Consider the following 22357-nt stretch of genomic DNA (forward strand, 5'->3'; position numbering starts at 1 on the left):
TTAAAGCCATACCTATAATTTATGTAAAATACACGGCATGCTTGGCGTAAAGGGCCTAGGACCGTCCTAATTTATTGGCAGGCAGCAACTGCTCCTTTCTTTGGGTTTCTTTTCCCCCGCACAGCATCCAGGACAAGGTAAGTACTCTGCAAAGCATTGGTGAAGCAAGCTCTCTTCCTACCTTCTTCTGGGTGACTGGTGAGCTCCAGGATGTGGTGCTGATCCCTCCAACTGAAGTCGGTCCCTTGTTCTTAAACAAGGCCGATGTGGGACCTGGGTGATTTGCTGTCCATTCCTGTTTGTTTTATTGTTTCAGGTTTTTTCTCCTTTTCAAATGACTTGACTGTGATTTGATACCTCGTCTAGGTTGAAAACTGGGTTGATTTTATTGACTGCCCTATAGCAATCAGGATGTTTCATGCTTGACAGATGCTTTTGTAATCCATTAATAAACAGAGTTTACCATGTTTGTTGAGTTAATACCAAAGACAAGGAGAATGCGTAATTCTGTTCTCCCTTCACTGTATGCCTTTCCAACAGAGCTCTCAATCCCGCTGATAACAAAGCTTGGAGGAGATCCCAGGATCTGAGCCCTGAATTCAGCTGGGGACTTCCACAGATGGGTGTCGTTATTGTTTCTTAGCCAGCAGGATGGAGACCACGCCCTTAAATTCCCAGAAGGAGCTGTCAGCGTGTAAGGATAAAGACGATTGTCAGGAAAATGGAGTTCTGCAGAAGGGGGTCCCCGTCCCCGAGGATAAGGTGGAGTCTGGCCACATCTCCAATGGGTACTCAGCAGTACCGAGCCCTGGTGCCGGAGACGACACTCAGCACGCCCTTCCAGCTGCCACCACCGCCCTAGTTGCCGAGGCTCACCAAGGGGAGCGGGAGACCTGGGGCAAGAAGATGGATTTCCTCCTCTCGGTCATTGGCTATGCGGTGGACCTGGGCAACGTCTGGCGCTTTCCCTACATCTGTTACCAGAATGGAGGGGGTCAGTATCTTGGGCCACAAGCAGAGGCTCGGAGCTGGTGATGGTCTTTAAGGTCCTCTCAGGAGGCCACAGCGGAGATCGTGTCTTTTCTGTCTTGTCTAAACTGATGAGTCTCAGAACATGATTGCTTAGACTTTCAAGCTGGTCTGAAAGATGGGTTCCCAGTAAGACCAATGTTCAGTCAGCATGTCTGAGGCTCCCTGGGTTAGGAAGTCAGATAAAAGCTCTCCCAAACCTGACCTTGCCAGATTCTCTGCGTGCTTGTGCTTCATGTGTAGAAGGACCCCCTTCCCACCCCCGTAGGACCCAACTGCACGCTCACAGCGGGATGTGAGAATGGCCATCAGCCCTGTGCGTGCTCTGCTCGGCAGAGGCCAGAGAGGCTAGATCTGTCTGAGGAGAAACTGGGAAGTGGCTCCAGGGTCCCAGGCCCTCCGGGACCTTTGGACCTGTGTGTGGTCAGAGAAGGGCTTCTGCTCAGGTCCGGAGTCTTGAGTTGGAATCTAAGCATGACCCAGAGTTGAACCCAGCCACAGCATGGCCTTAATGATAACCCCAAACCAGACACTGGATCTGCCTTCTGTCTCCTTCAAGAGTGTTAGATTTTTGAGGCTAGAGACTATCTCCTGTTCCTCCTTCCACCCCCAACACCTTCAGAGCAGTTAACTGGTGGATTATCAAAAAGAGTAGCAGACTGTAGGCAGGGCTGTGGGAGCAGCAGAGAGTAGAGTGGAGAGGAGTAACGGACGGTGCCTGTGTTGACGCCGGACTGGCTATCAAAAATGGGACAAGGATGAGAAATGAAAGTCAAATCAGTCGTTATTTTGACAGAAGCTCTGGTAGTTGATTTGGGAGGGCGGCTGAAATGAAGTTTAGGGAGAATTCATTAGTGTCCTCATTTCCTCCATGGCCTGACGTGGAGTTGCCTGGGTTTGCTGCATTTTTAAAGGAACTAGATCCACGTGGCCGCAAAGGCAGTTGGGGGTTGGGGGGGGCGGGGATGCGGGAAGCCCAGCCCTCCCTGCCCAGGAGGAGGGAAGTTATCTCCAGCTCGAGAGGACTCACCTTCTATAAGGCGCTGGGGCACTGGGGACATTTGTCCCACACTCATTCCCCACCATTAAGCCAGTCAAGCAAACCCATTGGACAAATGCCACCATGAGAACACAATGTGGTTCTTATTCCCAAGCCAGATGTACCCAGAGCAGTTGTAAGTGAGATGGGACCTTTCCGAGTTGCCCCAACTTCCGGTTTCTAGGTTCAAAGCACTTTCTGGGAGGGAGAGTCAGTGGGGAAAATCACAGCTGACCCACCTTTTGGGCTGAGACTCAGGCGACAGGTGAGCAATCCCCACCTCGTATTCCCAAATTCTGTGTCACTATGAGAGCCGGGGACACCAGCATCCCCGGTGATGCAGCAGCTCCAGGCGTCCTTCTTTTGTGACAAACTACCCTTCTCAGCCACATCTGCCAAGGCTGCTCCGAAGGGAGCGTTCCGGCTTAAGGGAGTTACGGGAATAGAGCCACATATCAGTAACAAGGGTCTGGAGCCAGGAACGATAGGGACGGCCGAAGATAGGAATTCAGGGACTTGCTGATTTTTGGAGCCCTGGCGCAGGTTGTCACAGGTGATCTGTCTCAAGGGTCCTGAGCTCTGGTTGCATCAGAATCACCTGGGCGGGTCGCACATTTTTGTCCTGACACCCACACCTGGAACTTCCTCGTTGGGGGTATAGGTGGATCTGTGTTCTTAAGCTCACCAGTGATTCCCGAGTGTGGCTGGCTTCGGGAAGCTGGGAATCTCAGCCCTCTGCCACTGTCATTTCATAGGGGAGGAAACGTGTTCCGGGAGGGGCAGTGACCCCGGTCCTCAGGGTGGGTAGATGTGCAACCCATTCCAGGGCCCGGTCTGTTGATTCTGAACCCAGCTTTCTTTCCATGTACTCTCGGCTACCTTCGTTAACTCTCTGAAAGCCCCATTTGACCGTGGAGCTCTGGGAAGGCACTAAGGTCAGGGGACCACAGTGTGAGGTCACGCAGCACAGAGTGGCTTCATGAGACTCGAGCATCATAGCGCCCCGTGAATCTCAGCGCGACCCCGGGTGTCCCGATCAGCTGGGCTGTCCTGGCGCAGATGTGGGCAGGGGGTGAAATTGTCTTTCATTTGCCTCAGGGGCTTTCCTTCTGCCCTACACGATCATGGCCATTTTCGGGGGGATCCCACTGTTCTACATGGAGCTTGCGCTGGGCCAGTACCACCGAAATGGATGCATTTCCATATGGAGGAAAATCTGCCCGATTTTCAAAGGTAACCAAAAGGCTGGAGTGGATGGGTGGGTAGGTGGGTCCTGCAGGGGAGAGTATGGGAGTTGGGGACCTTCTTCCGGAATCAGCTGGGCCTGAAGGTATCTCTGGGCGATGACTTGAGTAGTAAGTTTTTGACTGCTCCAGTGGTACGCAGCTGTTAAAGAGAAACAGAATAAATGGCAATTAAAAGTAAACCTGGGGACCTGGCTGCTAGAGCATGTGACTCTTAATCTCAGAATCATGAGTTTGAGCCCCACATTGGGTGTAGCGATTACTAAAAAATAAACTTAAAAATAGTAATGATAAAAGTAAAATAAGCATTTTAGAAAATAAATAAAAGTAGATCTAATAGAGTCCTATAACTATAGAGGATAAACTAATGGTTGCCAGAGGGCAAGAGGTGGGGGATGGGCAAAATGGGTGAAGGGGACTGCGAGGTACAGGCTTCCCGTTATGGTATGAACCGGTCATGGGGATGAAAGGCACCACATCAGGAATATAGTGCTGTCACAGCGTCATGTGGTGACAGATGGTAGCCACACTTGTGGTGAGTAGAGCATTACATATATATTGTCACATCACCTGTTGTACACCTGAAACTAATGTAACGTTGTGTGTCAGCTATATTCAAATAAAAATATTTTTTAAAGCAGCCAAAATAGGGATGCCTGGGTGGTTCAGTCAGTTTAGTGACGGCCTTCCGCTCAGGTCATGATTCTGGGGTCCCGCATGGGGCTCCCCCATCCGGGCAGAGTCTGTTTCTCCCTCTGACCCTTCCCCCCTTGCGCTCTCTCTCACTCTCTCTCAAATAATAATAATAAAAACTTTTTAAAAATCTAAAGCAACCAAAATAGAGTTTAAAGCAGTACCAGCACACACGTGTGTGTGCTTCTCAAACGTGTGATCCTGCAAATACATCTAAGGAATTTACCACATTGCCACCTGTCCACCACCTCCCAGAGCCTTGGGGAATGAGGGGGATGGCAGCCCCCAGCAACCCCCACTCCGCTCCCTTGAGCTGCAAGGGCCCTACAAGGCCCCCCCCCCACCCCGGGTCTGTCAGTCTGTCACTGTCAGGTCTCCCGGTAAACGTGCCCTCACCCCCCAACTCCCCTCCCAGGGATCGGCTACGCCATCTGCATCATCGCCTTCTACATCGCCTCCTACTACAACACCATCATGGCCTGGGCGCTCTACTACCTCATCTCCTCCTTCACCGACCAGCTGCCCTGGACCAGCTGCACCAACTCCTGGAACACTGGCAACTGCACCAACTATTTCTCGGGGAACAACGTCACCTGGACGCTGCACTCGACGTCCCCCGCTGAAGAATTTTACACGTAAGTGCATGTAAGTGAGGGGTGGTCTGGTAGAGGCAGGCCACACCCCCGGGGGTGGGGCTTCCGTGGAGGGAGGGAGGGGCTCTCCTCTTTCCTGGTATGGGGGGGGGATGAAGCCCTTAGGGCAAGAGGGCTACATGTAAGTGAAGGAGCCGCAGGGCCGGCCCCACGCTGATGTGGAGCTGGGGGACTCGACCTTGAGTGCTCCCTAATCTGGCCCTCTGCGCTGTCCCTCCCCTGCCCTTTGTAATGTGCCAGGCAGGCCAGGCTGCCCCCAGGTGCCCAGGCTGATCCCTTGGTTCACATTCCAAAATGACTCCTCCGCGTCAAAACCAGCCTTCTTCCTGGGGCCCCGCTCTGGCCCTGGCGCCTTGTCAAGGAATCAAAGCCTCCCCCTGCTGCAGTAGTCCGCAGCTATTCAAAGAGTTTCTGGTTTCATGTGTTCACTTCACAAGCGGGACCTACCCTTTGGAGGAAGATGCCTGGAGTACGTCGTACTCTTCAATGCGGGCCTTTCCGGCAGTTGCCAACCAGGAGAGCGGGATTTTGGGGTGGGAAGGGGCGCACTACCCAGACACCCAAAAGCTGCCCCAGCCAGGAAAGGGGGGCCTGAGAGTCGTCCCCCAGGTGTGTGTGGGGGGGTGGGTGGTGCTGAGTACTCTTCCCAGGGCCTGTGGGCTGGATGTGCTGTTCTGCTGCTCTGTCCCCCAGGACCGGCAGGGCCACCAGTCTCTGAGGCTCAGTGACTGCTGGGTCCTTGCGACGTGATGTCTGTCCCTTCCCTTGGCATGCTGCCTGGTCCGCTCACTGCGCAGGCCATCTCACGCGCCTTTCTTTCTCGCTGGCTCCAGGCGCCATGTCCTGCAGATCCATCGGTCTAAGGGACTTCAGGACCTGGGGGGCATCAGCTGGCAGCTCACCCTCTGCATCATGGGCATCTTTGCTGTTATCTACTTCAGCATCTGGAAAGGTGTCAAAATGTCTGGCAAGGTGAGGAGGACTCTGGCTGCCAAGGGGCCCTCGGGAGCCTGGTCAGCCATAGACAGAGAGGGACACTGTTGTCCTTTAACACCAAACACCATCCACGATGCTCAATTTCTCTTCGCCAAATCTGTTCAGGAATTCTAGAAATGGGCCAATCCCAGGAACCATTGTATGATTTTTTTAAAAAATTCCTTTAACCCTCCTATGGTGTCACAATGAATAATCGTGGCAGTAAGTTGTTGAAAGCCCATGATGGGCCATGATCCATGCTTTATATCCACTGGCTACCGTCTTGTCCTTTGCTGGGTGTTTTCCCATATTGCAGGTGGGAAGTGGGTCTGGAGGTGGGAGTATTGGCAAGCTGGGAATCAGATCCCCGTCGGATTCTAAAGGCTGATATTTCTGCCACATCACCCTGCCTCCTATAGTTCCAGAAAAGAAGAGGTCCATTTCCTTTCCTAGAGGTTTTCAAGCATAAAAGCCACCAAGACCCACGAGCTGACAATCCATGTTTCTGCCCCCTTCCCTCACAGGTGGTATGGGTGACAGCCACCTTCCCTTATATCATCCTTTCTGTCCTGCTGGTAAGGGGGGCCACCCTCCCCGGAGCCTGGAGGGGTGTTCTCTTCTACTTGAAACCCAACTGGCAGAAACTGCTGGAGACGGGGGTAAGATAACAGGGAAAACGAGGGGCACCTGCCTATCATTTTACTAAGGGAAGCTAGTCCCCCCAGTAGGGACAACAGAAATGTAGGTTCAGTGGCAAGTCTGCAATAATGTTTTAAATCAGAAGAACAAGCATGAGAAGTACAGTCAAGGGCAGTGGATTGGCTTATGCTAAAATGTGAGGAAGAGAAATCACATTGGTTTCCACATGGTATGTGGTCGCCCCTGGGAGGAGCTCTGACAGCTGGTCTTTCCGCTTTGTGTGGAGCCAGGGGTGGAGGCCAGAGTGTGGCCCAGGCTTGGCCCTCACCCTCACCTCTGCTGCCAGGTGTGGGTGGATGCTGCCGCTCAGATCTTCTTCTCTCTTGGTCCTGGCTTTGGGGTCCTGTTGGCTTTCGCTAGCTACAACAAGTTCAACAACAACTGTTACCAGTGAGTATCTGGGGCTCCCCGGGCAAAGCTTGAAAGTGGGGTGAGCATTGTCACTGGCCCAGAAGATGGTGCTCAAAACAATGGCTTCAGGCTTGGCCGGGCCCAGGCACCCCACAGGTTCCTGACCAGTTCCCCCATGGCCAGAGCACCCACCAGGTCCATAGCCTTCCCCAGGCCAGTCAGGGTTTGAGAGGGGTCCCAGGCCACTTCTGTTTTGTGAGAGCTTCTCACCCACACACAAAATTTTTTTAACTAAGAAATTCCACAGCAGATTTTTAAAAATTGCAACATACAGTAAATATTTCAATTTTACTTATTAATGTGTTTAATAAGAATTGTAATGTGATTATTTATGTACATATTCACAAAAGTATAACGATTGAGCTATTTTGAACAAGGCAAAATGCCACCATGATTTTTGTGGCAAAGTCTCATCTCAGAAATTTAGACGAAATAGGGAGTGTTTGTACCAATTACGATTTCACTATTGCTCGTCATCTTAAGAGTTAACTTTGTGTGCCCTCTCATGGAGGGCAGTGTCCAGCAATCTAATTGTGCTGTTCGTAAGATGATTACAGAGTTCACCTTCTCTTCCAAAGGAATCCACAACTGCCCTAAGCAATGTGGCATTGCAATGGGACACCAGCCTGAAGTTGGATGACGAGGTCTTCTTTTAAAAGAGTGTCAGGATATCCCTGGGGCAGGCTCATAACCTCATTTGTACGTAGTGTCAAAAGGCTAAATCTGGGGACTTTATGAATGTGAGGCCAAGGCCCTCTCATGGCCCTGCCTCGAATCCAGACCCTGCTTCCAAGCAATTTTTTTTTTTTTAAGATTTTACTTATTTATTTGAGAGAGAGGGTGCATGAGGCGGGGAGGGGCAGAGGAGAAGTAGGCTCCCCACTGAGCAGGGAGCCTGACCAGGTGGGACTTGATCCTGGGACTCCAGGATCTCGACCTGAGCTGAAGGTGGTCACTTAACCAACTGAGCCACCCAGGAGTCCCCAGAGCAATACTTGTTTGAAGTCAAGAGGTCTGGGTGGTTCCAGTTCACCACAGGATGTCACTATAACCAGCCCCGGCTCGCCCCATGCCATGCATGGTGCGAATGGCAGCCTGTGCTTTGAGCTACCAACCAGTGTGAGAGGCCAGGCTGGGGCGGACAAGAGGGGACACCAGGACAGGTCCCTGCAGGCCTTGGCTGGAGTCAGGTGCTCTTGAGACTCTGTCCTTAGAAGTGTCTCAGTCCTGGTGGGTTCTCTGCTCCAGAGACGCCCTGGTGACCAGCGTGGTGAACTGCATGACGAGCTTTGTTTCCGGATTTGTCATCTTCACGGTGCTCGGGTATATGGCCGAGATGCGGAACGAGGATGTGTCCGAGGTGGCCAAAGATGCAGGTGGGAACTTGTGTTCTCTTTATGTCCCTTGCTCTCACTGAATGGCTTGGCTGCTCTTTGGGTCCTTACAGATATCTAACTTTTGAGATATTTCTAAATGTTCCTTTAAACATTGTCCACAGTTTTAGAGAAACTTACCGCCTTCTGTGTGCTCAGCCATGAGGGGGGATGGGGCAGCTGGATGACTGGATGAGGGCTTTTAAAAGCATTGGGTTTGGGTCTGCCGATGAGTCCAAGTCTGATAAGCAAATGATTATTAATCCTTAGAATTTCCCCTTGGAGGAAAATAAAATATAGATGATGTAGTCATGATACTGTATTGTGAGGTTTTCGTGGAAAAGGAGTAACAGATATTGAAAAAGTGGCCATGGAAGCTTGTGGATGGAATCCCAGGGCTTTCCTGCCAACATACTTCTGTCTTTGACCTGATGCACAGCTGTTATCATCCGTGTACCCCAAACTCAGGCACTTCGATCCAGCTCGTGAGAGGTGGAGGACATGTCCCTCACACTATCAAAAGGGACTTTAAAAATAGCGGGAGGTCTTTATTCCAAGGCCTCTATGATTCTTCTGGAATGTTTCACCTTTCCTACTGTTTTCTAGCTAATGCCATCAGAGAGAACTAAATGGTCTGGATATCAGTCCTGGCCCAGAAAAAAAAGCTCTGAATTGTGATATGGTGGAAACTCTTATTCCCGTGTGCAGCTTTGCTAGTGTTAGGGTCTTGGGTTTCTTTCCATCCACACCCCCCGCCAACTGACTGAGGGTTTACACTTTTCAAGATGGCTGCGGTTCCTTCCCTCACGTGATGTCGGGATGGGCAGGTGGGATGGTGTGGAGTGTGAGGAAGTGTTCGGTATATGTTAAAGCCTATTTCACATGTAAGTTCTCGTGACAGAAGTGTAATTGTTGGTGTGGCTGTGTTTCCCTGAGACGTCTTCGCAGGGCAGGTGTCGGTGACCACCTCCTCCTCTCTCCCCTCTGTCTCAGGCCCCAGCCTCCTCTTCATCACGTATGCAGAGGCCATAGCCAACATGCCAGCATCCACGTTCTTTGCCATCATCTTCTTCCTGATGTTAATCACGCTGGGCCTGGACAGCACCGTGAGTGAATGGGGAGGGAAGCCTGGCTTTCTGGAGACGAGGGGTTTGGAGAGGAAGGCACATGTATCCTTCCCATCCTGGCCGCCCCAGGCGGTGTTGGCTGCTCCCTCCCGGTGCTCCCTCAGCCCCTGGTTCAGGTCTCCCTTCGGGTGCTCGTGGCCCTCTAGGACCTGAGAGAGTCATTAAGGGGCTAAGGAGGGTAAGGAGTCTGCACAGGCCAGGGCTCAGGTATGTGAACTGCTATTACTGGGTGCTGTCCCTGCACCAGAGGGACCCTAAAGGTCCCTCCTGGGTCTCAGTGCCCTGCTGCCCCACATTTGACTCAGCACCTGGCACTTAGTAGCGTGGGAAGACTCTCAGCTTTGAGTTGGTCTTTCTGGCGAAGCGGCAGTCTCCCCGGGAGGCCTCACATAAAGAAGTCCTGTCCGGGCGCTCTGTTTCTTTCCTTGATGTGCTCGGGGCGGGGGGCTTCTAAATGACTGTGTAAAATGGGGTGATACGTTGCCAGCAAGGGCCAGGGTCTGGGGGGAACCCATCATGACCAGCCACCTGCCCTCCCGTTTGCTGTCCTCGAAGGTAACACACTTGCCTCGAGCCTCCCCCGTGACAGCTGGCGTGTCCCTCTCAGTTTGCAGGCTTGGAGGGGGTGATCACAGCTGTGCTCGACGAGTTTCCGCACATCTGGGCCAAGCGCCGGGAGTGGTTTGTGCTTGGTGTCGTCATTACGTGCTTCTTTGGCTCCCTGGCCACCCTGACTTTCGTGAGTACCGCAACCCCCAGCTTTGAGCAGCTTCTGTGTGGGCAGCAGAGCCCCGCAAGAACCTATCCCTTTGCTTCCATCCTCCGTGGCGCCCTGGCTTTGGGGCCCAAGTAAGAGGGCTTGACGCCGCTCTGAAAATGTCACCAGGGATCAGGAGGAAAGTTGTTTCCGGCAGTGTTTGTGTGTAGAATCTGTTCTGTGCTTGGTAGTTGGAGGGCTTTCCGTCTTGCAATCGACCCAGCTGGATTTCAGGCTTGGCAGGGTGTCTGGAGAAGAACTGAGATTTGCTTTTCCAGTCTTCAGGGCTGCTTTCGTGGGATTACTGCCCTGATGTCCCGATATCCAGAATATCTGGAGGCTGGCATCTCCTGTTTGTAATCTCATTTTGTCTCCTCCAGAGAATGTGCAATGGTGAAGAAGTCAGACCCGCTCCCATGATTTTTTTTTTTTTTTTTTGAAGCGGAGGCAAATACAGTTAAAATGGAATAAGATCACACCCACAGGCATCCCTGGCTTATGTCCTCCTGACTCAAGGCAGATTTTGAAGACCTGCATCTTCAAGCTATGACCCCAGCAGGGTTGGGTGGGGTGTGAGGGGGCGCCCTGAGGAGGACCCAAGGGATTGGCAAGTTAAGACAGAAGGTGAAACAGGACTAACGTGCTCAGCATGTCTGGTATTGCGAACTGGCCCAGGTCCAGTCTTTAGGGACTGGGATTCTTTAGGGCAGAGTATACAGTAAGTGCTACATAAGTGGAAGGAAGTTGAAAACAGATCCAGGGTCTCTTCTGAGTTTGTCTCTTAAAGCTCAGTGGGAGAGGAAGCAAGGAGACAGGAAGGGACGTCTGGTGCCGTGCAGTCTGGCCCACGCTGCGAGGGCTGGTCTCAGAGGCAGGCTCTGGGAAATTTATATTAGGTCCAAGGTGGGACTGATCCAAAGTTAAGAAGCGGCTTTCGGCCTTCCCCATGAAGAGGAGGCAGTGCGTCCGAGGGCCCTTAACTGGTTTGCCATCTCCTTTCCAGGGAGGGGCCTACGTGGTGAAGCTGCTGGAGGAGTACGCCACGGGCCCCGCGGTGCTCACTGTTGCCCTCATCGAGGCCGTGGCTGTGTACTGGTTTTATGGTAATATGCTTCCCTCCGCCAGGCGTGAGCCTTTCTACACCAGCCTGTAGCCCCCACAATAGAGAAGGGCTGATTTCATCCAAGAAAGCCGGGGCAGGGTACCAGACGTCACCTCCCCGGGGGTCTGGAAAACCACGCCCGCAGAATGGCTTCTTCAGAAGCAGGTCACCATGTCCTCCACACTCCGTGCCACAGATTCCCCTGGCTCGTGGGAGGACACGGTCTCCTTCTGAGTTTAAATGGTCACCCAGCGGGCGAGGGCTGACCAGTTCCATAGAGCTCACCCGTGGAGGATGCTGGACATGCTGCGGGGTCTGAGAGTGGCACAGACAACAAAGAACCAGTGCACGGGGAATGCATTTGGAGAGGGTACAATATACCGGTATTCTACAGAGCTCCCCGCAAAGCCCCAGGATAGAGTCTGGGAGATCCTCTCCCAGGGAAGACACAAGAATGTTCCTGTGTGGATTATCTGCTTTGGTAAAATCCCCAGTTCAGCCCCTGGGATGCCGGGATACAATCTGATAGGGGTGAAACTTGCAGCAGCAGAGGAAGCTGACATGGGTCCATCAGCAGGGCTCCCAAGAATCCGTGGGTGGGGATGGGATGACCTGGGCAATTGACATGAAGAGAACCAGGTTCAGGGGCTCCTGGCTGGCTCATTCATAGAACACGGGACTGGGTTTTGTGTGTGTGTGTGTGTGTGTGTGTGTGTGTGTGTTTTTAAGAGTTTATTTATTATTTAACAGAGAGAGAGAGAGAGCACAAGCAGGGGGAGCTGCAGGCAGAGGGAGAGAGAGAAGCAGACTCCCTGATAAGCAAAGAAGTCCAATGTAGGACTGGATCCCAGTACCCAGGACTATGACCTGAGCCGAAGTCAGATGCTTAACTGACTCAGCCACCCAGGTGCTCTGAGCGTGTGACTCTTGATCTCAGGGTTTGAGTCCCACATTGAATGTAGAGATTACTCAAAATAAATAAAATATTTGAAGAAAGAAAGAGAGAGAAATCAAAATTGGGGTTTGATCTAAGATCGACTCCCACATTGAATGTACAGATTACTCCAAAAAATCTTTGAAGAGAGAAAAGAGAGAGAGAAACCAGGTTCAGAGATACCTCTCTTCATCTTTAAAATCAAGAAGTGATTATTTCATTCTGAAAATGTATTGATTTCCCTAGTTTCTATGGTAATAGAACAGCCTTAGCCTGTTTGTCATTACACATAACATGAAGAAGGGGAGGCCCCGTATTTTGAGTTGCACATGAGCCCAGTGTTTTAAAAAGAATCCCACCCAGTCCCGTGTTCTATGAATGAGCCAGTGATCCTGAGGGCAGAGTTCAGGGTACAGGCGTGGTTGTGGACCTTGCTGTTGCTGAGGCTCTCGGGGAATGGACCGCAGGGCGCCCCGCCTTCCCGTTTCCAGTTTCTCACCAGTCGGAGCTCTCAGTTCTCACATTCACATATTTTTTATAGAAGAACCTTGATCTTGATCTGGCATGTGAGCGGGCAATCTGCAGTTAAAATTTCCTCTTGAATGTTTCCAATGTACGGTCCAAGTCCGTTTCTGTCAAGTGGGGTCACAATTCCTAGATAAAGTGTAACTTTCTTTTCTACAGTAACAGTAAAATCAGATGTGTGCTGAGATCTCAGAAGTCAAGCGCAGTGTGGGCACCGAGAGGGGGCTTTGGGTTGCTCCCCAAATGTCCACCTGTGCCACCCACTCCATGTAGAGAGAACGTTGCTGGCCATCAAATGCAGTTTTGTGACAAGTCCCCTGTCCCACTTTCAGACCAGATTGGTGCCCCTGAGCCCCCGCCATGACAAACTCCGGAGCTGCTCACTGTCTCTGAGGGGGTCCATGTCCTCCCTCACCAATCTCTCTTTCTCTTGCGGGTGACTTTAGGCATCACTCAGTTCTGCAGTGACGTGAAGGAAATGCTCGGCTTCAGCCCTGGGTGGTTTTGGAGGATCTGCTGGGTAGCCATCAGCCCTCTCTTTCTCCTGGTGAGTGGCCATTTCCCTCTCCTCTGGCCCCGAAGAAAGGTTCATCCCAACTGTTACGTAGAGTAAATTGTACTGAAGTGTAACATAGATACAGAAGAGTGTGTAAATCTTAAGTGTACCTCTCTTTGCAACTTTATAAATCAAGCATGCTTTCGCAGCAGGAACCATGCTAAGAAACAAAAACATGACCAGCCCTTGAGAAGCCCCTTCGGTGTCCCTCCCAGTCACTGTGTCCCCCAGGCTTCCCCGCTTTCTGACTTCCAGCACCATGGAAGGGTAGTCGGGGCTTGGGTCCCTGCGGCATGTGCCCATCACAACCCTGCTCAGTGAGAATGATAAATAACATTTATTGAACATGACGTGCCAGACCAGACTTTGTGCTAAACTTAGACCCGTTGCTCTGTGAATCCTTACCACTGTTCCACGAAGGAGCGTAGTCCTCATACGCCATTTTACAGTTAAGGACATTGAAGCCTGAAGGGTCCCAGGTCACATGTGACACGTAAGAGCTCTTCAAGACCTGGGAAGGATTTCCTCAGCTGCTCTTGAAGGCCCTGGGAGGAGGGGTCTTTGTAATTTCGTATTCATTTTCTTCAAGATGCCCCACACGAAAGTCCTCAAGCGTGGACCTGAGTCAAAAGTAGAATCCATCTAATGCCCAGGGACCTGGGTGAGAACATTCAGTTCCAAGCATTGCCTCTTTGTGTTCAGTCCTCACCCCCCCTGACAGCAGGCAGCCCTGCTTACCTCCCGGTGTCCCTCCGAAGGAGACACTTGCCCCAAGATGGTGAAGCTCCCTGCTCACATCCCAGCTGTGCTCCGAGGCAGCCCTGCGTAAAGTGGCTCCGTGCCGGTCAGCAGGGATCACTCTCCAGTTCTTTCATTTAACTGTAATTTTATCTTGGAGGGAATTTTTTTAATCTTGTAGAGCCAGAAAGCTTGTTGGACTGGTCCTTCCATCCGGCTCTAACTTGTTAGGAATGTCTGGGCCAAACATTTTGTCTTAGGGACATCTCTGGCTTTGACATCGAGGTCGTTGTTCCTTCCCCATCTTGTTTAAAACAACAAGGGAAAATCCCTTCGTGTGTTCTGACTTTCTCTGGGCGGCCCTTTTTTTGGTACTTTTTGTGCCCGTAATCTGGACATGAACGTGTAAGATGAGCAGTAAGTTCCCTCTTGCCTCTGTGATGCTGCGTGAGTCTGTCTGTACCCCAGAAGCCCTGCTTGACTTCCATTCCCCTCGCCCCCGCAGGTTTCCAAAACCAAAGCCAACCATTGCCCTGGGCAGCAGATAGTTCTCAGTGCCCGGTGGCTCTGGGGAGTGCTCTGGTGGCTCTAGTGTTCCCCTAGACTTGGCCTGGTAGTTCTTATTACTTTATCAGCTCACTGGTAAACTAAAAATACGTGTATATTTTTCTTTAAAATTTTAAAATTTGAGTTAGTTAACCGTGTAATGTTTAGTAGAGTAGAAGTTAGTGATTCATCACTTGCCTGTAACACCCCGTACTCATCGCCACAAGCTCCCTCCCTTAATCCCCGTCACCCAGCCCGCCCACCTCCCACCTCCTTCCCTCCACCCACCCTGTTTGTTCTCTATCCTTAGGAGTCTTTTATGGTTTGCTTTCCCTTGCTCTCTCTTTTTCCCCTTCCCCTATGTTCATCTGTTTTAAAAACATGTCTTTCTTTAAATCCAGGACATTAGTTGTTTTCCGTGAGACGGTTGGCATGAACCGCCTAGCCTGCCATCACTAGACACAGTTCTCACATAGATGAATTAGTAATTTATGTGATTACCTGTGCTTATTGATAATCTACTTAGATCCTTTCATCTGGCTTTCAAAGGAAGAGGAGAGTTCCTTTGAGTTCCCTGAGGGAAGAAGCTCTGTCTGTTTGTCTCTCTACTTCTGTATCCCCCACCCAGTAAGGAAAGGATGTCCAGGGCTGGGATTCGGGAGAGGCAAGTAAGGCATTCTGCCACAGGTGTCAAATTGAAGGCGGGGAGGGGTTGTGCCAAAACTACTCAAAACTACTACATTTTAATACAAGACTTTTTAAAAACCAAAATTAATGCAGGAAAGTCCCCAGTCAGCAGATTTCAACATTTTAAATAAACACGAGGCCTGACCTGGACTTGCGTGTCTCATTCGCTCACCTTACCCTAATCTGGCCCTGTCAGATCTTGTCTTTTTAAAAATATTTCACTAAAGTATTCCCCCTTGATGACTAAAATCGACTTAACTCTTGTGCCCAAGGTGAGTGCCTCACAGGCTCCCCCCTCGTCCTGGCCCCAGGCTTTATAGTAGTTTCATCTTTGTGAGCCTCTGGCTGTCTTGCAGCCTGGGCAAATGCGTGGTGTGCAGTCAGTGAGCTCCCATGCCCAGCAGAACTCACGCACAGACTTGGCTGAGGCCCGTCACCACCCCCGCCCCCCCATTCCATCCCTGCGGTGTTTGCTTTTACTCGCTTCCTCTAAAGGCGAGTGCTCCAGGGCCCAGCGAAGGGGAGGCAAATCTTCCACTTCTGGGTCTCTGTACCAGATCCCTGGCTCTGTGCTTTTTAAGGCTGCCTTCAGTGAACAAGGAGTAGCTTACTAAAACTATTCTTTTTCACTGAAGCCAAGTTTCAGAAAAAAGAAAGTATATATGAGCAGGGAGAGGCAGGGCCGTCCCTGCATGGGGTGTGTCCGGAGTAGCACACACTGGCTACCACAGGAGCCTGAGGCCTTTCTGAACTGGGCTGGATTTCACATACCTGACGTGAAGATGAGAGGAGTTATAGAAGGGAGGCTCCTCACGGCGTCCGTGCAGCCTTGCCATGTTCCAGAACTAGCTCCCTGAGTAGCTGGGTCCAGGGGTGAGGAGAGTGAGTCCCGAGAAGGGTCTGCGTCGGGAGAGCTTTCTCCCAGACTTAGGATAACACTGTTGGGAAGATGGATGTGTGTTTAACAACTTCCCATTTTACTACCTGCAGACAAAGAAGGAAAGATATAAATAGTTGTCGAACCATACAAATAGTTTACATCACTGCTTTCATTATGACTACGGAGTAATAAAATTAAATCAAGAGCAGTGACGATTTCGGCCCTGTGGTTACTAGGCAGAAACTGGTGTTTACGCTCTCCCTCTGGAAACCAAACTGAAGTAAGAAAACCTATAAACTGAGTGTTGGGAACACACCGTGGTGTTTTTTGGGGGGGGGTGGGGGAGACATTTTCACTCGAATTTTCTTTTTCCTTCCACGATTCTGGTCATGATGAGGGCCGGGGCGGGCGGTCACGCGTGGCTGAGACACGTCGTGGCAGGGCCATGCCTGTAGAAACCCCAGGCTAAGGCTCTCAATGCAGAAAGCAGAGACCTCAAGAAAAGAGGGGACACACATACACAGGAGCCCAAGGCCTCTCCAGGTCTTGAGAACCTTAGTATCTCTCCCGGACACAGGTAACTTCCATCTGACAGCTGGGAAATGCAGGAGGAAGTGAAAACAGAACCTAGAGAACTGTGGGGCCCTGGGACTGGCAGATGCTGTGGAGAGGCCATCTAGATCATTCTTCCACTGTCTGGCAAGACGGGGCCCAAACCACTTTTCACAGTTGCTGGTGTTTTCCCCTTTGCCCCGAAGGGATTGCTTTAACTCCTCAGAAACAACGTTCTGAGGCCTTGGCATCCTCGCTCGAAGGGTCGAGATGGGGGTGGAGAGGAGAATCAATACAAGCACCTGACTGTTTCCTGGTTGCAGCTCGGGCGCAGCAATGAGTAGATTCTATGCGTCAGGATTCAGTCGAGGATCTTATCACATTTGGGGAATTTCCTGAGAGGATCCCAGCTTTAGCATCTGGGGTCCGTGGTATCAGAACCGCCCCTACCTGCAAGGATGTCGTTACGATTTGTAATGTTTCTTGGCATTCCGGTTCCAGTTCATCATCTGCAGTTTTTTGATGAGCCCACCCCAGCTCCGACTTTTCCAGTATAACTACCCTCAGTGGAGTATCATCCTGGGTTACTGCATAGGGACCTCGTCTTTCGTCTGCATCCCCACATACATAGCGTACCGGCTGATCGTCACTCCAGGGACATTTAAAGAGGTAGGTGCTCGTGTGCGTGTTCCGACTAGTAATTGTTTTGGGAGAAAAGGATTCTCTGGTTGTGCCCTGTTCAGAGGAGATGAGTCCCCCATGTGAAGCTCACCAGTTGGCTCTCAATCTTCTGTATTTGTAAGTCTACACCAGTGGGTGACCTGTAACGGCTGCCTCTCCTGGGAGCGCCTTAGATGCAGTGATGAGAGAGCTGGTTACTTGCATGCACCACAGCTTGAGCTGTGTCTAGCGTTCTAAACTTCTCAGAATGACCGCTTTGCCTTCTGCTTGCCTTCGGGCATGGACAGCAGATCTGTCACATCTGAAGCAATACACACTTTTTATGTTTCCTGTTTTATCACAACCTCATTCTTCCCCAAGGGCCTTGGACCCTGGTGTTGCTTGAAATATACACTCAGACCCAGAACTGTTGAATCTGTTCCTTTAAATCATCCTTTACTGCAGTCCCTTGGTTCCATTGATTAAAATCCAGAGGTCATAGTCAGGGGTGATCTGTTTCTTAGATTGTCACCTTGCAAAAGGCCATGGCCTGGCAAATTTTGAGAGCAATGGTAGTGTGGCAACGAGAATGCTACCAAAACAGGGAAAACAAAAGTGGGCCTGGCATTTTGGGAGATCAGCAGCCAGAAGGGCATGGGTGGCTGCGGACTAGGACACAAAAGCCAAAAGTTCTACTTTCGTTGCTCATTATACCATTCCACCATACATCTCAGTGCCCTCTGCTCTTCCTGTATAACATAGCTCCCCTCGAGACTAGTTAGAATGATCTGCGTCCAGTTCCCAATTAGCAAGACTTAATTCAGCTTAATCAGTTACAGCTTACGTACTCATCTATAGGGAGGGATGGTTTGTGAAATGATGTTTTCAATGAGCTGACACGTCCAGGTAGCTGATGAGGGTTGCAGCAATTTCTTTTTAAGGGGATTTCTGGCGTGAGACTTCAGTTCTTGAATGTGAACTTGATTAGGAACACAAAATATACAGTTTTGTTAATGTCGTTACTATGCAGATGGAACTATTTGAATTTCATAGGCCCTGCTCCGCAAAGAAGAACAAACTCCCAGAATCAGGGAATAAAAGATTGAAGGACTGGGAACCTGGGTGGCTCAGTGGGTTAAAGCCTCTGCTTTCGGCTCAGGTCATGGTCTCAGGGTCCTGGGATCGAGCCCCGCATCGGGCTCCCTGCTCAACAGGGAGCCTGCTTCCTCCTCTCTCTCTGCCTGCCTCTCTGCCTACTTGTGATCTCTGTCAAATAAATAAATAAAATTTTAAAAAAAAGATTGAAGGACTGAAACTAATGTAAAATTGTGTAGGAACTATACTCAAAAAAAAAAAAAAAGAAAGAAAAAGACTTTCATTTTCAATGCAAAATATAAAGGATGAGTAGCAGAGCTTCACCTACAATCCATAAATCAAAAATGCTTCCAGATCCAATTTTGCCCACTTCCTGTACATACTCTCAGCCATCAAAAATTTTACTAAGCAGCTTCATAAAGATTTATCTGAGCCTCTGAATTGCTGCTGTTTTCCCTTCTTCATGTCACCCTGATGCTAAGTTTTACATGGTGGGCTGTATATTTCATACCCAAGCCCAAGTGTATTTCAGATCGTCTTAAAGCTTCTGTGTATCTCAGCTGTTTCCAAACTAAAAATTCCTACAAAGTCTTCCCTGTAATGAGTCCTATGTCAACGTGAGTTTGCTTTAGGAGTGATGATTTAAATCATCACATCTTTTTAAATTTTGTGATAATTTGTACCTTTGTATGAACTAACAAGTACTTCTTCACAGGCAGATTCATGGGATCAGGGACATCCTAGCCATTGCAGTGGCCGCATCCACATCATGCGTCTGGTGTGTGTGCAGGGCGCAAGGAGCCTGGCTGGGGCAGGAGTGCAGGGGGCAGGGGGTGGACAGAGTCCAGCATTCTCTCTGCTCCCTGAGCTGTGTGTGGCCACAGGAAGCCTACTTGGTCCAGAGAAAAAGATTTGCTTTCCCAGGTCCTTGAAAGCATGTTATACCCCAGTGGAGGTTCTACTGAAAGTTCATCATTTTCTCCCATTAATATTACAATGATTTTTGTAATTAGTTCACAGATGCTTATAGTTCCTGAATATGTCATTTTTAAAGTTGTATTTATTTATTTAAGTGATCTCTACACCCAACATGGGGCTCAAACTCCTGCCCCTGAGATCAAGAGTCACAGCTTCCAACTGAGCCAGCCAGAGGCTCCCTGAATGTATCATTTTTATCTATAGTTGGGAACAAATAAATTGGGAATGCATTTCTTAAGGAAAGTCAGTGAGACTATTCCCACTTACTAGTAAATGCCATTAAAACGCTATTTAAATGTTTTCATATTAATGTTGAAATATTTTTGCAATACTGTTAAGTTTTAATGAATGTTTTTAACATTGTGTTTTCTTCCCAACAGCGTATTATTAAAGGTATCACTCCAGAAACAGCTACAGAAATTCCCTATGGGGACATCCACTTGAATGCCATATAACATGCTTCAGTGAGAGGAAAATGGCTTCCCAACAACCTCTTCCTCTGGTTCTGACAAGTCATGCCTCGCCTTCTCCCCTCTCAGTGAACAAGTTTCCAGCTACACCTGACAATGAACGGGGCTTCTTCATGGAGAGACTGTCCCAAAAGACTATGGTGCCCAGACTCTTATGGCCTCCAAGTACTTGTTTCTGGGAAATCTCCTGGACATATCACCATGTTAGCTCTATGACCAGCTAAACTGGACTATTTTGGATGTGTGAGGGTGTGTATGGAGGTGATGAGAGCCACCATCTAATCAGTTAGGATTAGGTTTAGAATCAAGTTTGTATAAGTCTCCTGCATCATTTCTTGTTATGATCATTGGTATCCGACATCCACTTGCTTCTAAAGGTTTCACTGTTGATGAGTGCATAAATCACGTAGGAGAAAACAGGGATGCTGTTTTGCTAGCCATATATTTTCTGAGTAGCATAGAATTCTATAGCTGGAATCTTCTAGAACCCTGTAACCCGTGTGCCTTTGTGGAGTCAGGAGAGGAAGATGTAGAAACTAAATGGAAAAATAATGTATTCATGTGAGCACGTGTGTTTGTGTATACTGTTGTCTCAGTGTATCCTTCTCTCTATTCTAATACTTTGGGCCCATTACAAACTATATGAATTTCCTCTGATTTTTCTTACATTAACAATTCCACCTACTCAAATGTGTGTGTATGTTATTATAAGGGTATCATTGCCACCTCTGCCTTTTCCAGTGACACACTTCAGCGCCCACCTTCCTTTATGGGCCCGTGTTCAGCGTTTGCTGCACTTCATTGCCATCTTCCTGTCTCCACCAGCTAAACATTCAGGATAATGTCCCACAGGCAAATCCGGCCCATTTCATTAGTGACTGTGGCTTGGCCGTAAACCGCTTTGAAGGTGGATACTGACAAATGCTCCTTCGGTGTTCAGGTGACCATCTCATTTAAGCTGTTTCAGATGACCTGGTTTGACTGCTCAGGTTACTTTGATTTGTGAAGAGAGGATTAAATCCAATTCTTGCTTACAGGGTATAAAGGTCTGGTACCCTGACCTTAACCAAGGTTGCCCTCAATCCAGAAGTAATTGGAGACTCTGGATTAGCCTTAAATGGAATTCCCCCAACCCTTCCTGGTTGACTACCAGGATTGTGAGCCCTCCAGATAATATTCAAGATTGAGGCTAAACTAAGTAAGGCTAATTGGAAAAGGGTCAGTTAAATGAATAACCTTGCATTCCACATAAAGCCTTGAATACGGATCAGGTAAATTTGACCCCGGGTGGCTTATGGCTTTCAGATTCATAAGTAAAGAAGTAAATTTACCTTGTAATGTAAGATTTCCTCACCAAAATCTTAAAGGGAATAAACCTAATGATAAAAGGACTCAATCATCTTGCTGCACATCATTTCAGTCCTCTATATATATAGCATTTAATTCTAACAGCCTTATAGAAAGAAGACCCATCTAGCAGAGACTTGGTTTTATCCAATTATAGATCTTCCTCTCTTGGCTTCTTTCCCCAACAATCTCTGCCCCAGCCATCTTCTTGTATTCTCCCTATATCCTTCTATTTCTGATTCTTTGCTTCTCCCAGCAGGATATTTTCCTTATAGAAGTGAGCTGCTGAGAAGTTTCCCAAAATATTAGAGGAAAAGAGTAGAGGGATTAAAAAGTACCTCACTGACCTACCTTCATTATCTTCACTCTTTCGTTCCTTCATGCTCCTTATTTCCATTCTCTTCGCTTTCTAGCGTGCTGAAAGGAGAGGGGTTGTTTAAGGGGCAGCGTAAGTCAGTGGTAACTACCTTTGCAAATTGAAAGAACTACTTTATGAAGATATTCAGATATGGATTCTTTCTGTCCCCCCCACACTTATGCATTTTCCAGAGACATAATTTTTAAAAAAGCACTTTTTCAAACAGAATTAGAGTTCTGCCAAGCCAGGTGTTGAAGGAATTATATAGGTGTTTGGAAAAGTTTTCAGACTTCACTGGACTTAAAAAAATAACGAAATCTCTGTTCTGCACAGTTTTCATTTACTTACTTTACTTCATTTACTTTCATTTACTTGATCCCTATTTATCAGAACTACTATGGATTTTTTTTTTTAAAAGGAAAACTTAGAAGTAGGTAGATGGACTTAAAACAATCTTTTTTCATTTACTTGATCCCTATTTATCAGTACTACTATGGATTTTTTTTTTAAAGGAGAACTTAGAAGCAGGTAGATGGACTTAAAACAATCTTTTAAAGACCTTTTACATCTAATGTAGTATTTACATAAAAGTAAAAAATAAAATGGAATTGAATTGTAAAGTTATTTCACTACTGAAGTTAATTTTCTTTTCTGTGATTTTATTAGTAAGCAACACCCAGGAAAGAGGCAATACAGAAGATAAAGGCATGGAAGGCAGCCAGGGGAATTCAACTGATTAAGGTTGTTTCCTATATTGATAAGCAATGAAGCCAAAGAATTCATCTCCCTTCCAGAAAACTTACAATCTATTTAAAATTTATTCCATTTGTTGTTTAGAATGCATATGATTGGTAGCCTAAATTCATTGCCCTGGCTGCCCCATTTGACAAGCACAAAGTCAACACAATAGCTCCAAAATCAACTTGTGA

At 48.7% G+C, this 22357-nt stretch overlaps 1 protein-coding gene across 1 annotated transcript in view; it reads left to right on the forward strand.

The window, feature by feature from the left end:
- The window catches only part of SLC6A4 (solute carrier family 6 member 4), a 33149-nt gene extending 11104 nt beyond the window's left edge, over positions 1 to 22045 (forward strand). Inside the window, exons 2-14 of the mRNA XM_080826524.1 lie at positions 541 to 994; positions 3167 to 3301; positions 4421 to 4640; positions 5492 to 5630; positions 6158 to 6292; positions 6619 to 6722; positions 7992 to 8119; positions 9110 to 9222; positions 9851 to 9982; positions 11004 to 11103; positions 13008 to 13108; positions 17022 to 17189; positions 19634 to 22045. Coding sequence (XP_080682650.1) covers positions 652 to 994; positions 3167 to 3301; positions 4421 to 4640; positions 5492 to 5630; positions 6158 to 6292; positions 6619 to 6722; positions 7992 to 8119; positions 9110 to 9222; positions 9851 to 9982; positions 11004 to 11103; positions 13008 to 13108; positions 17022 to 17189; positions 19634 to 19708 — 1893 coding nt within the window. The 5' untranslated portion in view covers positions 541 to 651 and the 3' untranslated portion in view covers positions 19709 to 22045. The remainder of the gene's footprint in view (positions 1 to 540; positions 995 to 3166; positions 3302 to 4420; positions 4641 to 5491; positions 5631 to 6157; positions 6293 to 6618; positions 6723 to 7991; positions 8120 to 9109; positions 9223 to 9850; positions 9983 to 11003; positions 11104 to 13007; positions 13109 to 17021; positions 17190 to 19633) is intronic.
- The last annotated feature ends 312 nt before the right edge of the window (positions 22046 to 22357 follow it).

This window comes from Martes martes (assembly GCF_963455335.1).
Source record: "Martes martes genome assembly, chromosome: 16".
Taxonomy (NCBI): Eukaryota; Metazoa; Chordata; class Mammalia; order Carnivora; family Mustelidae; genus Martes; species Martes martes.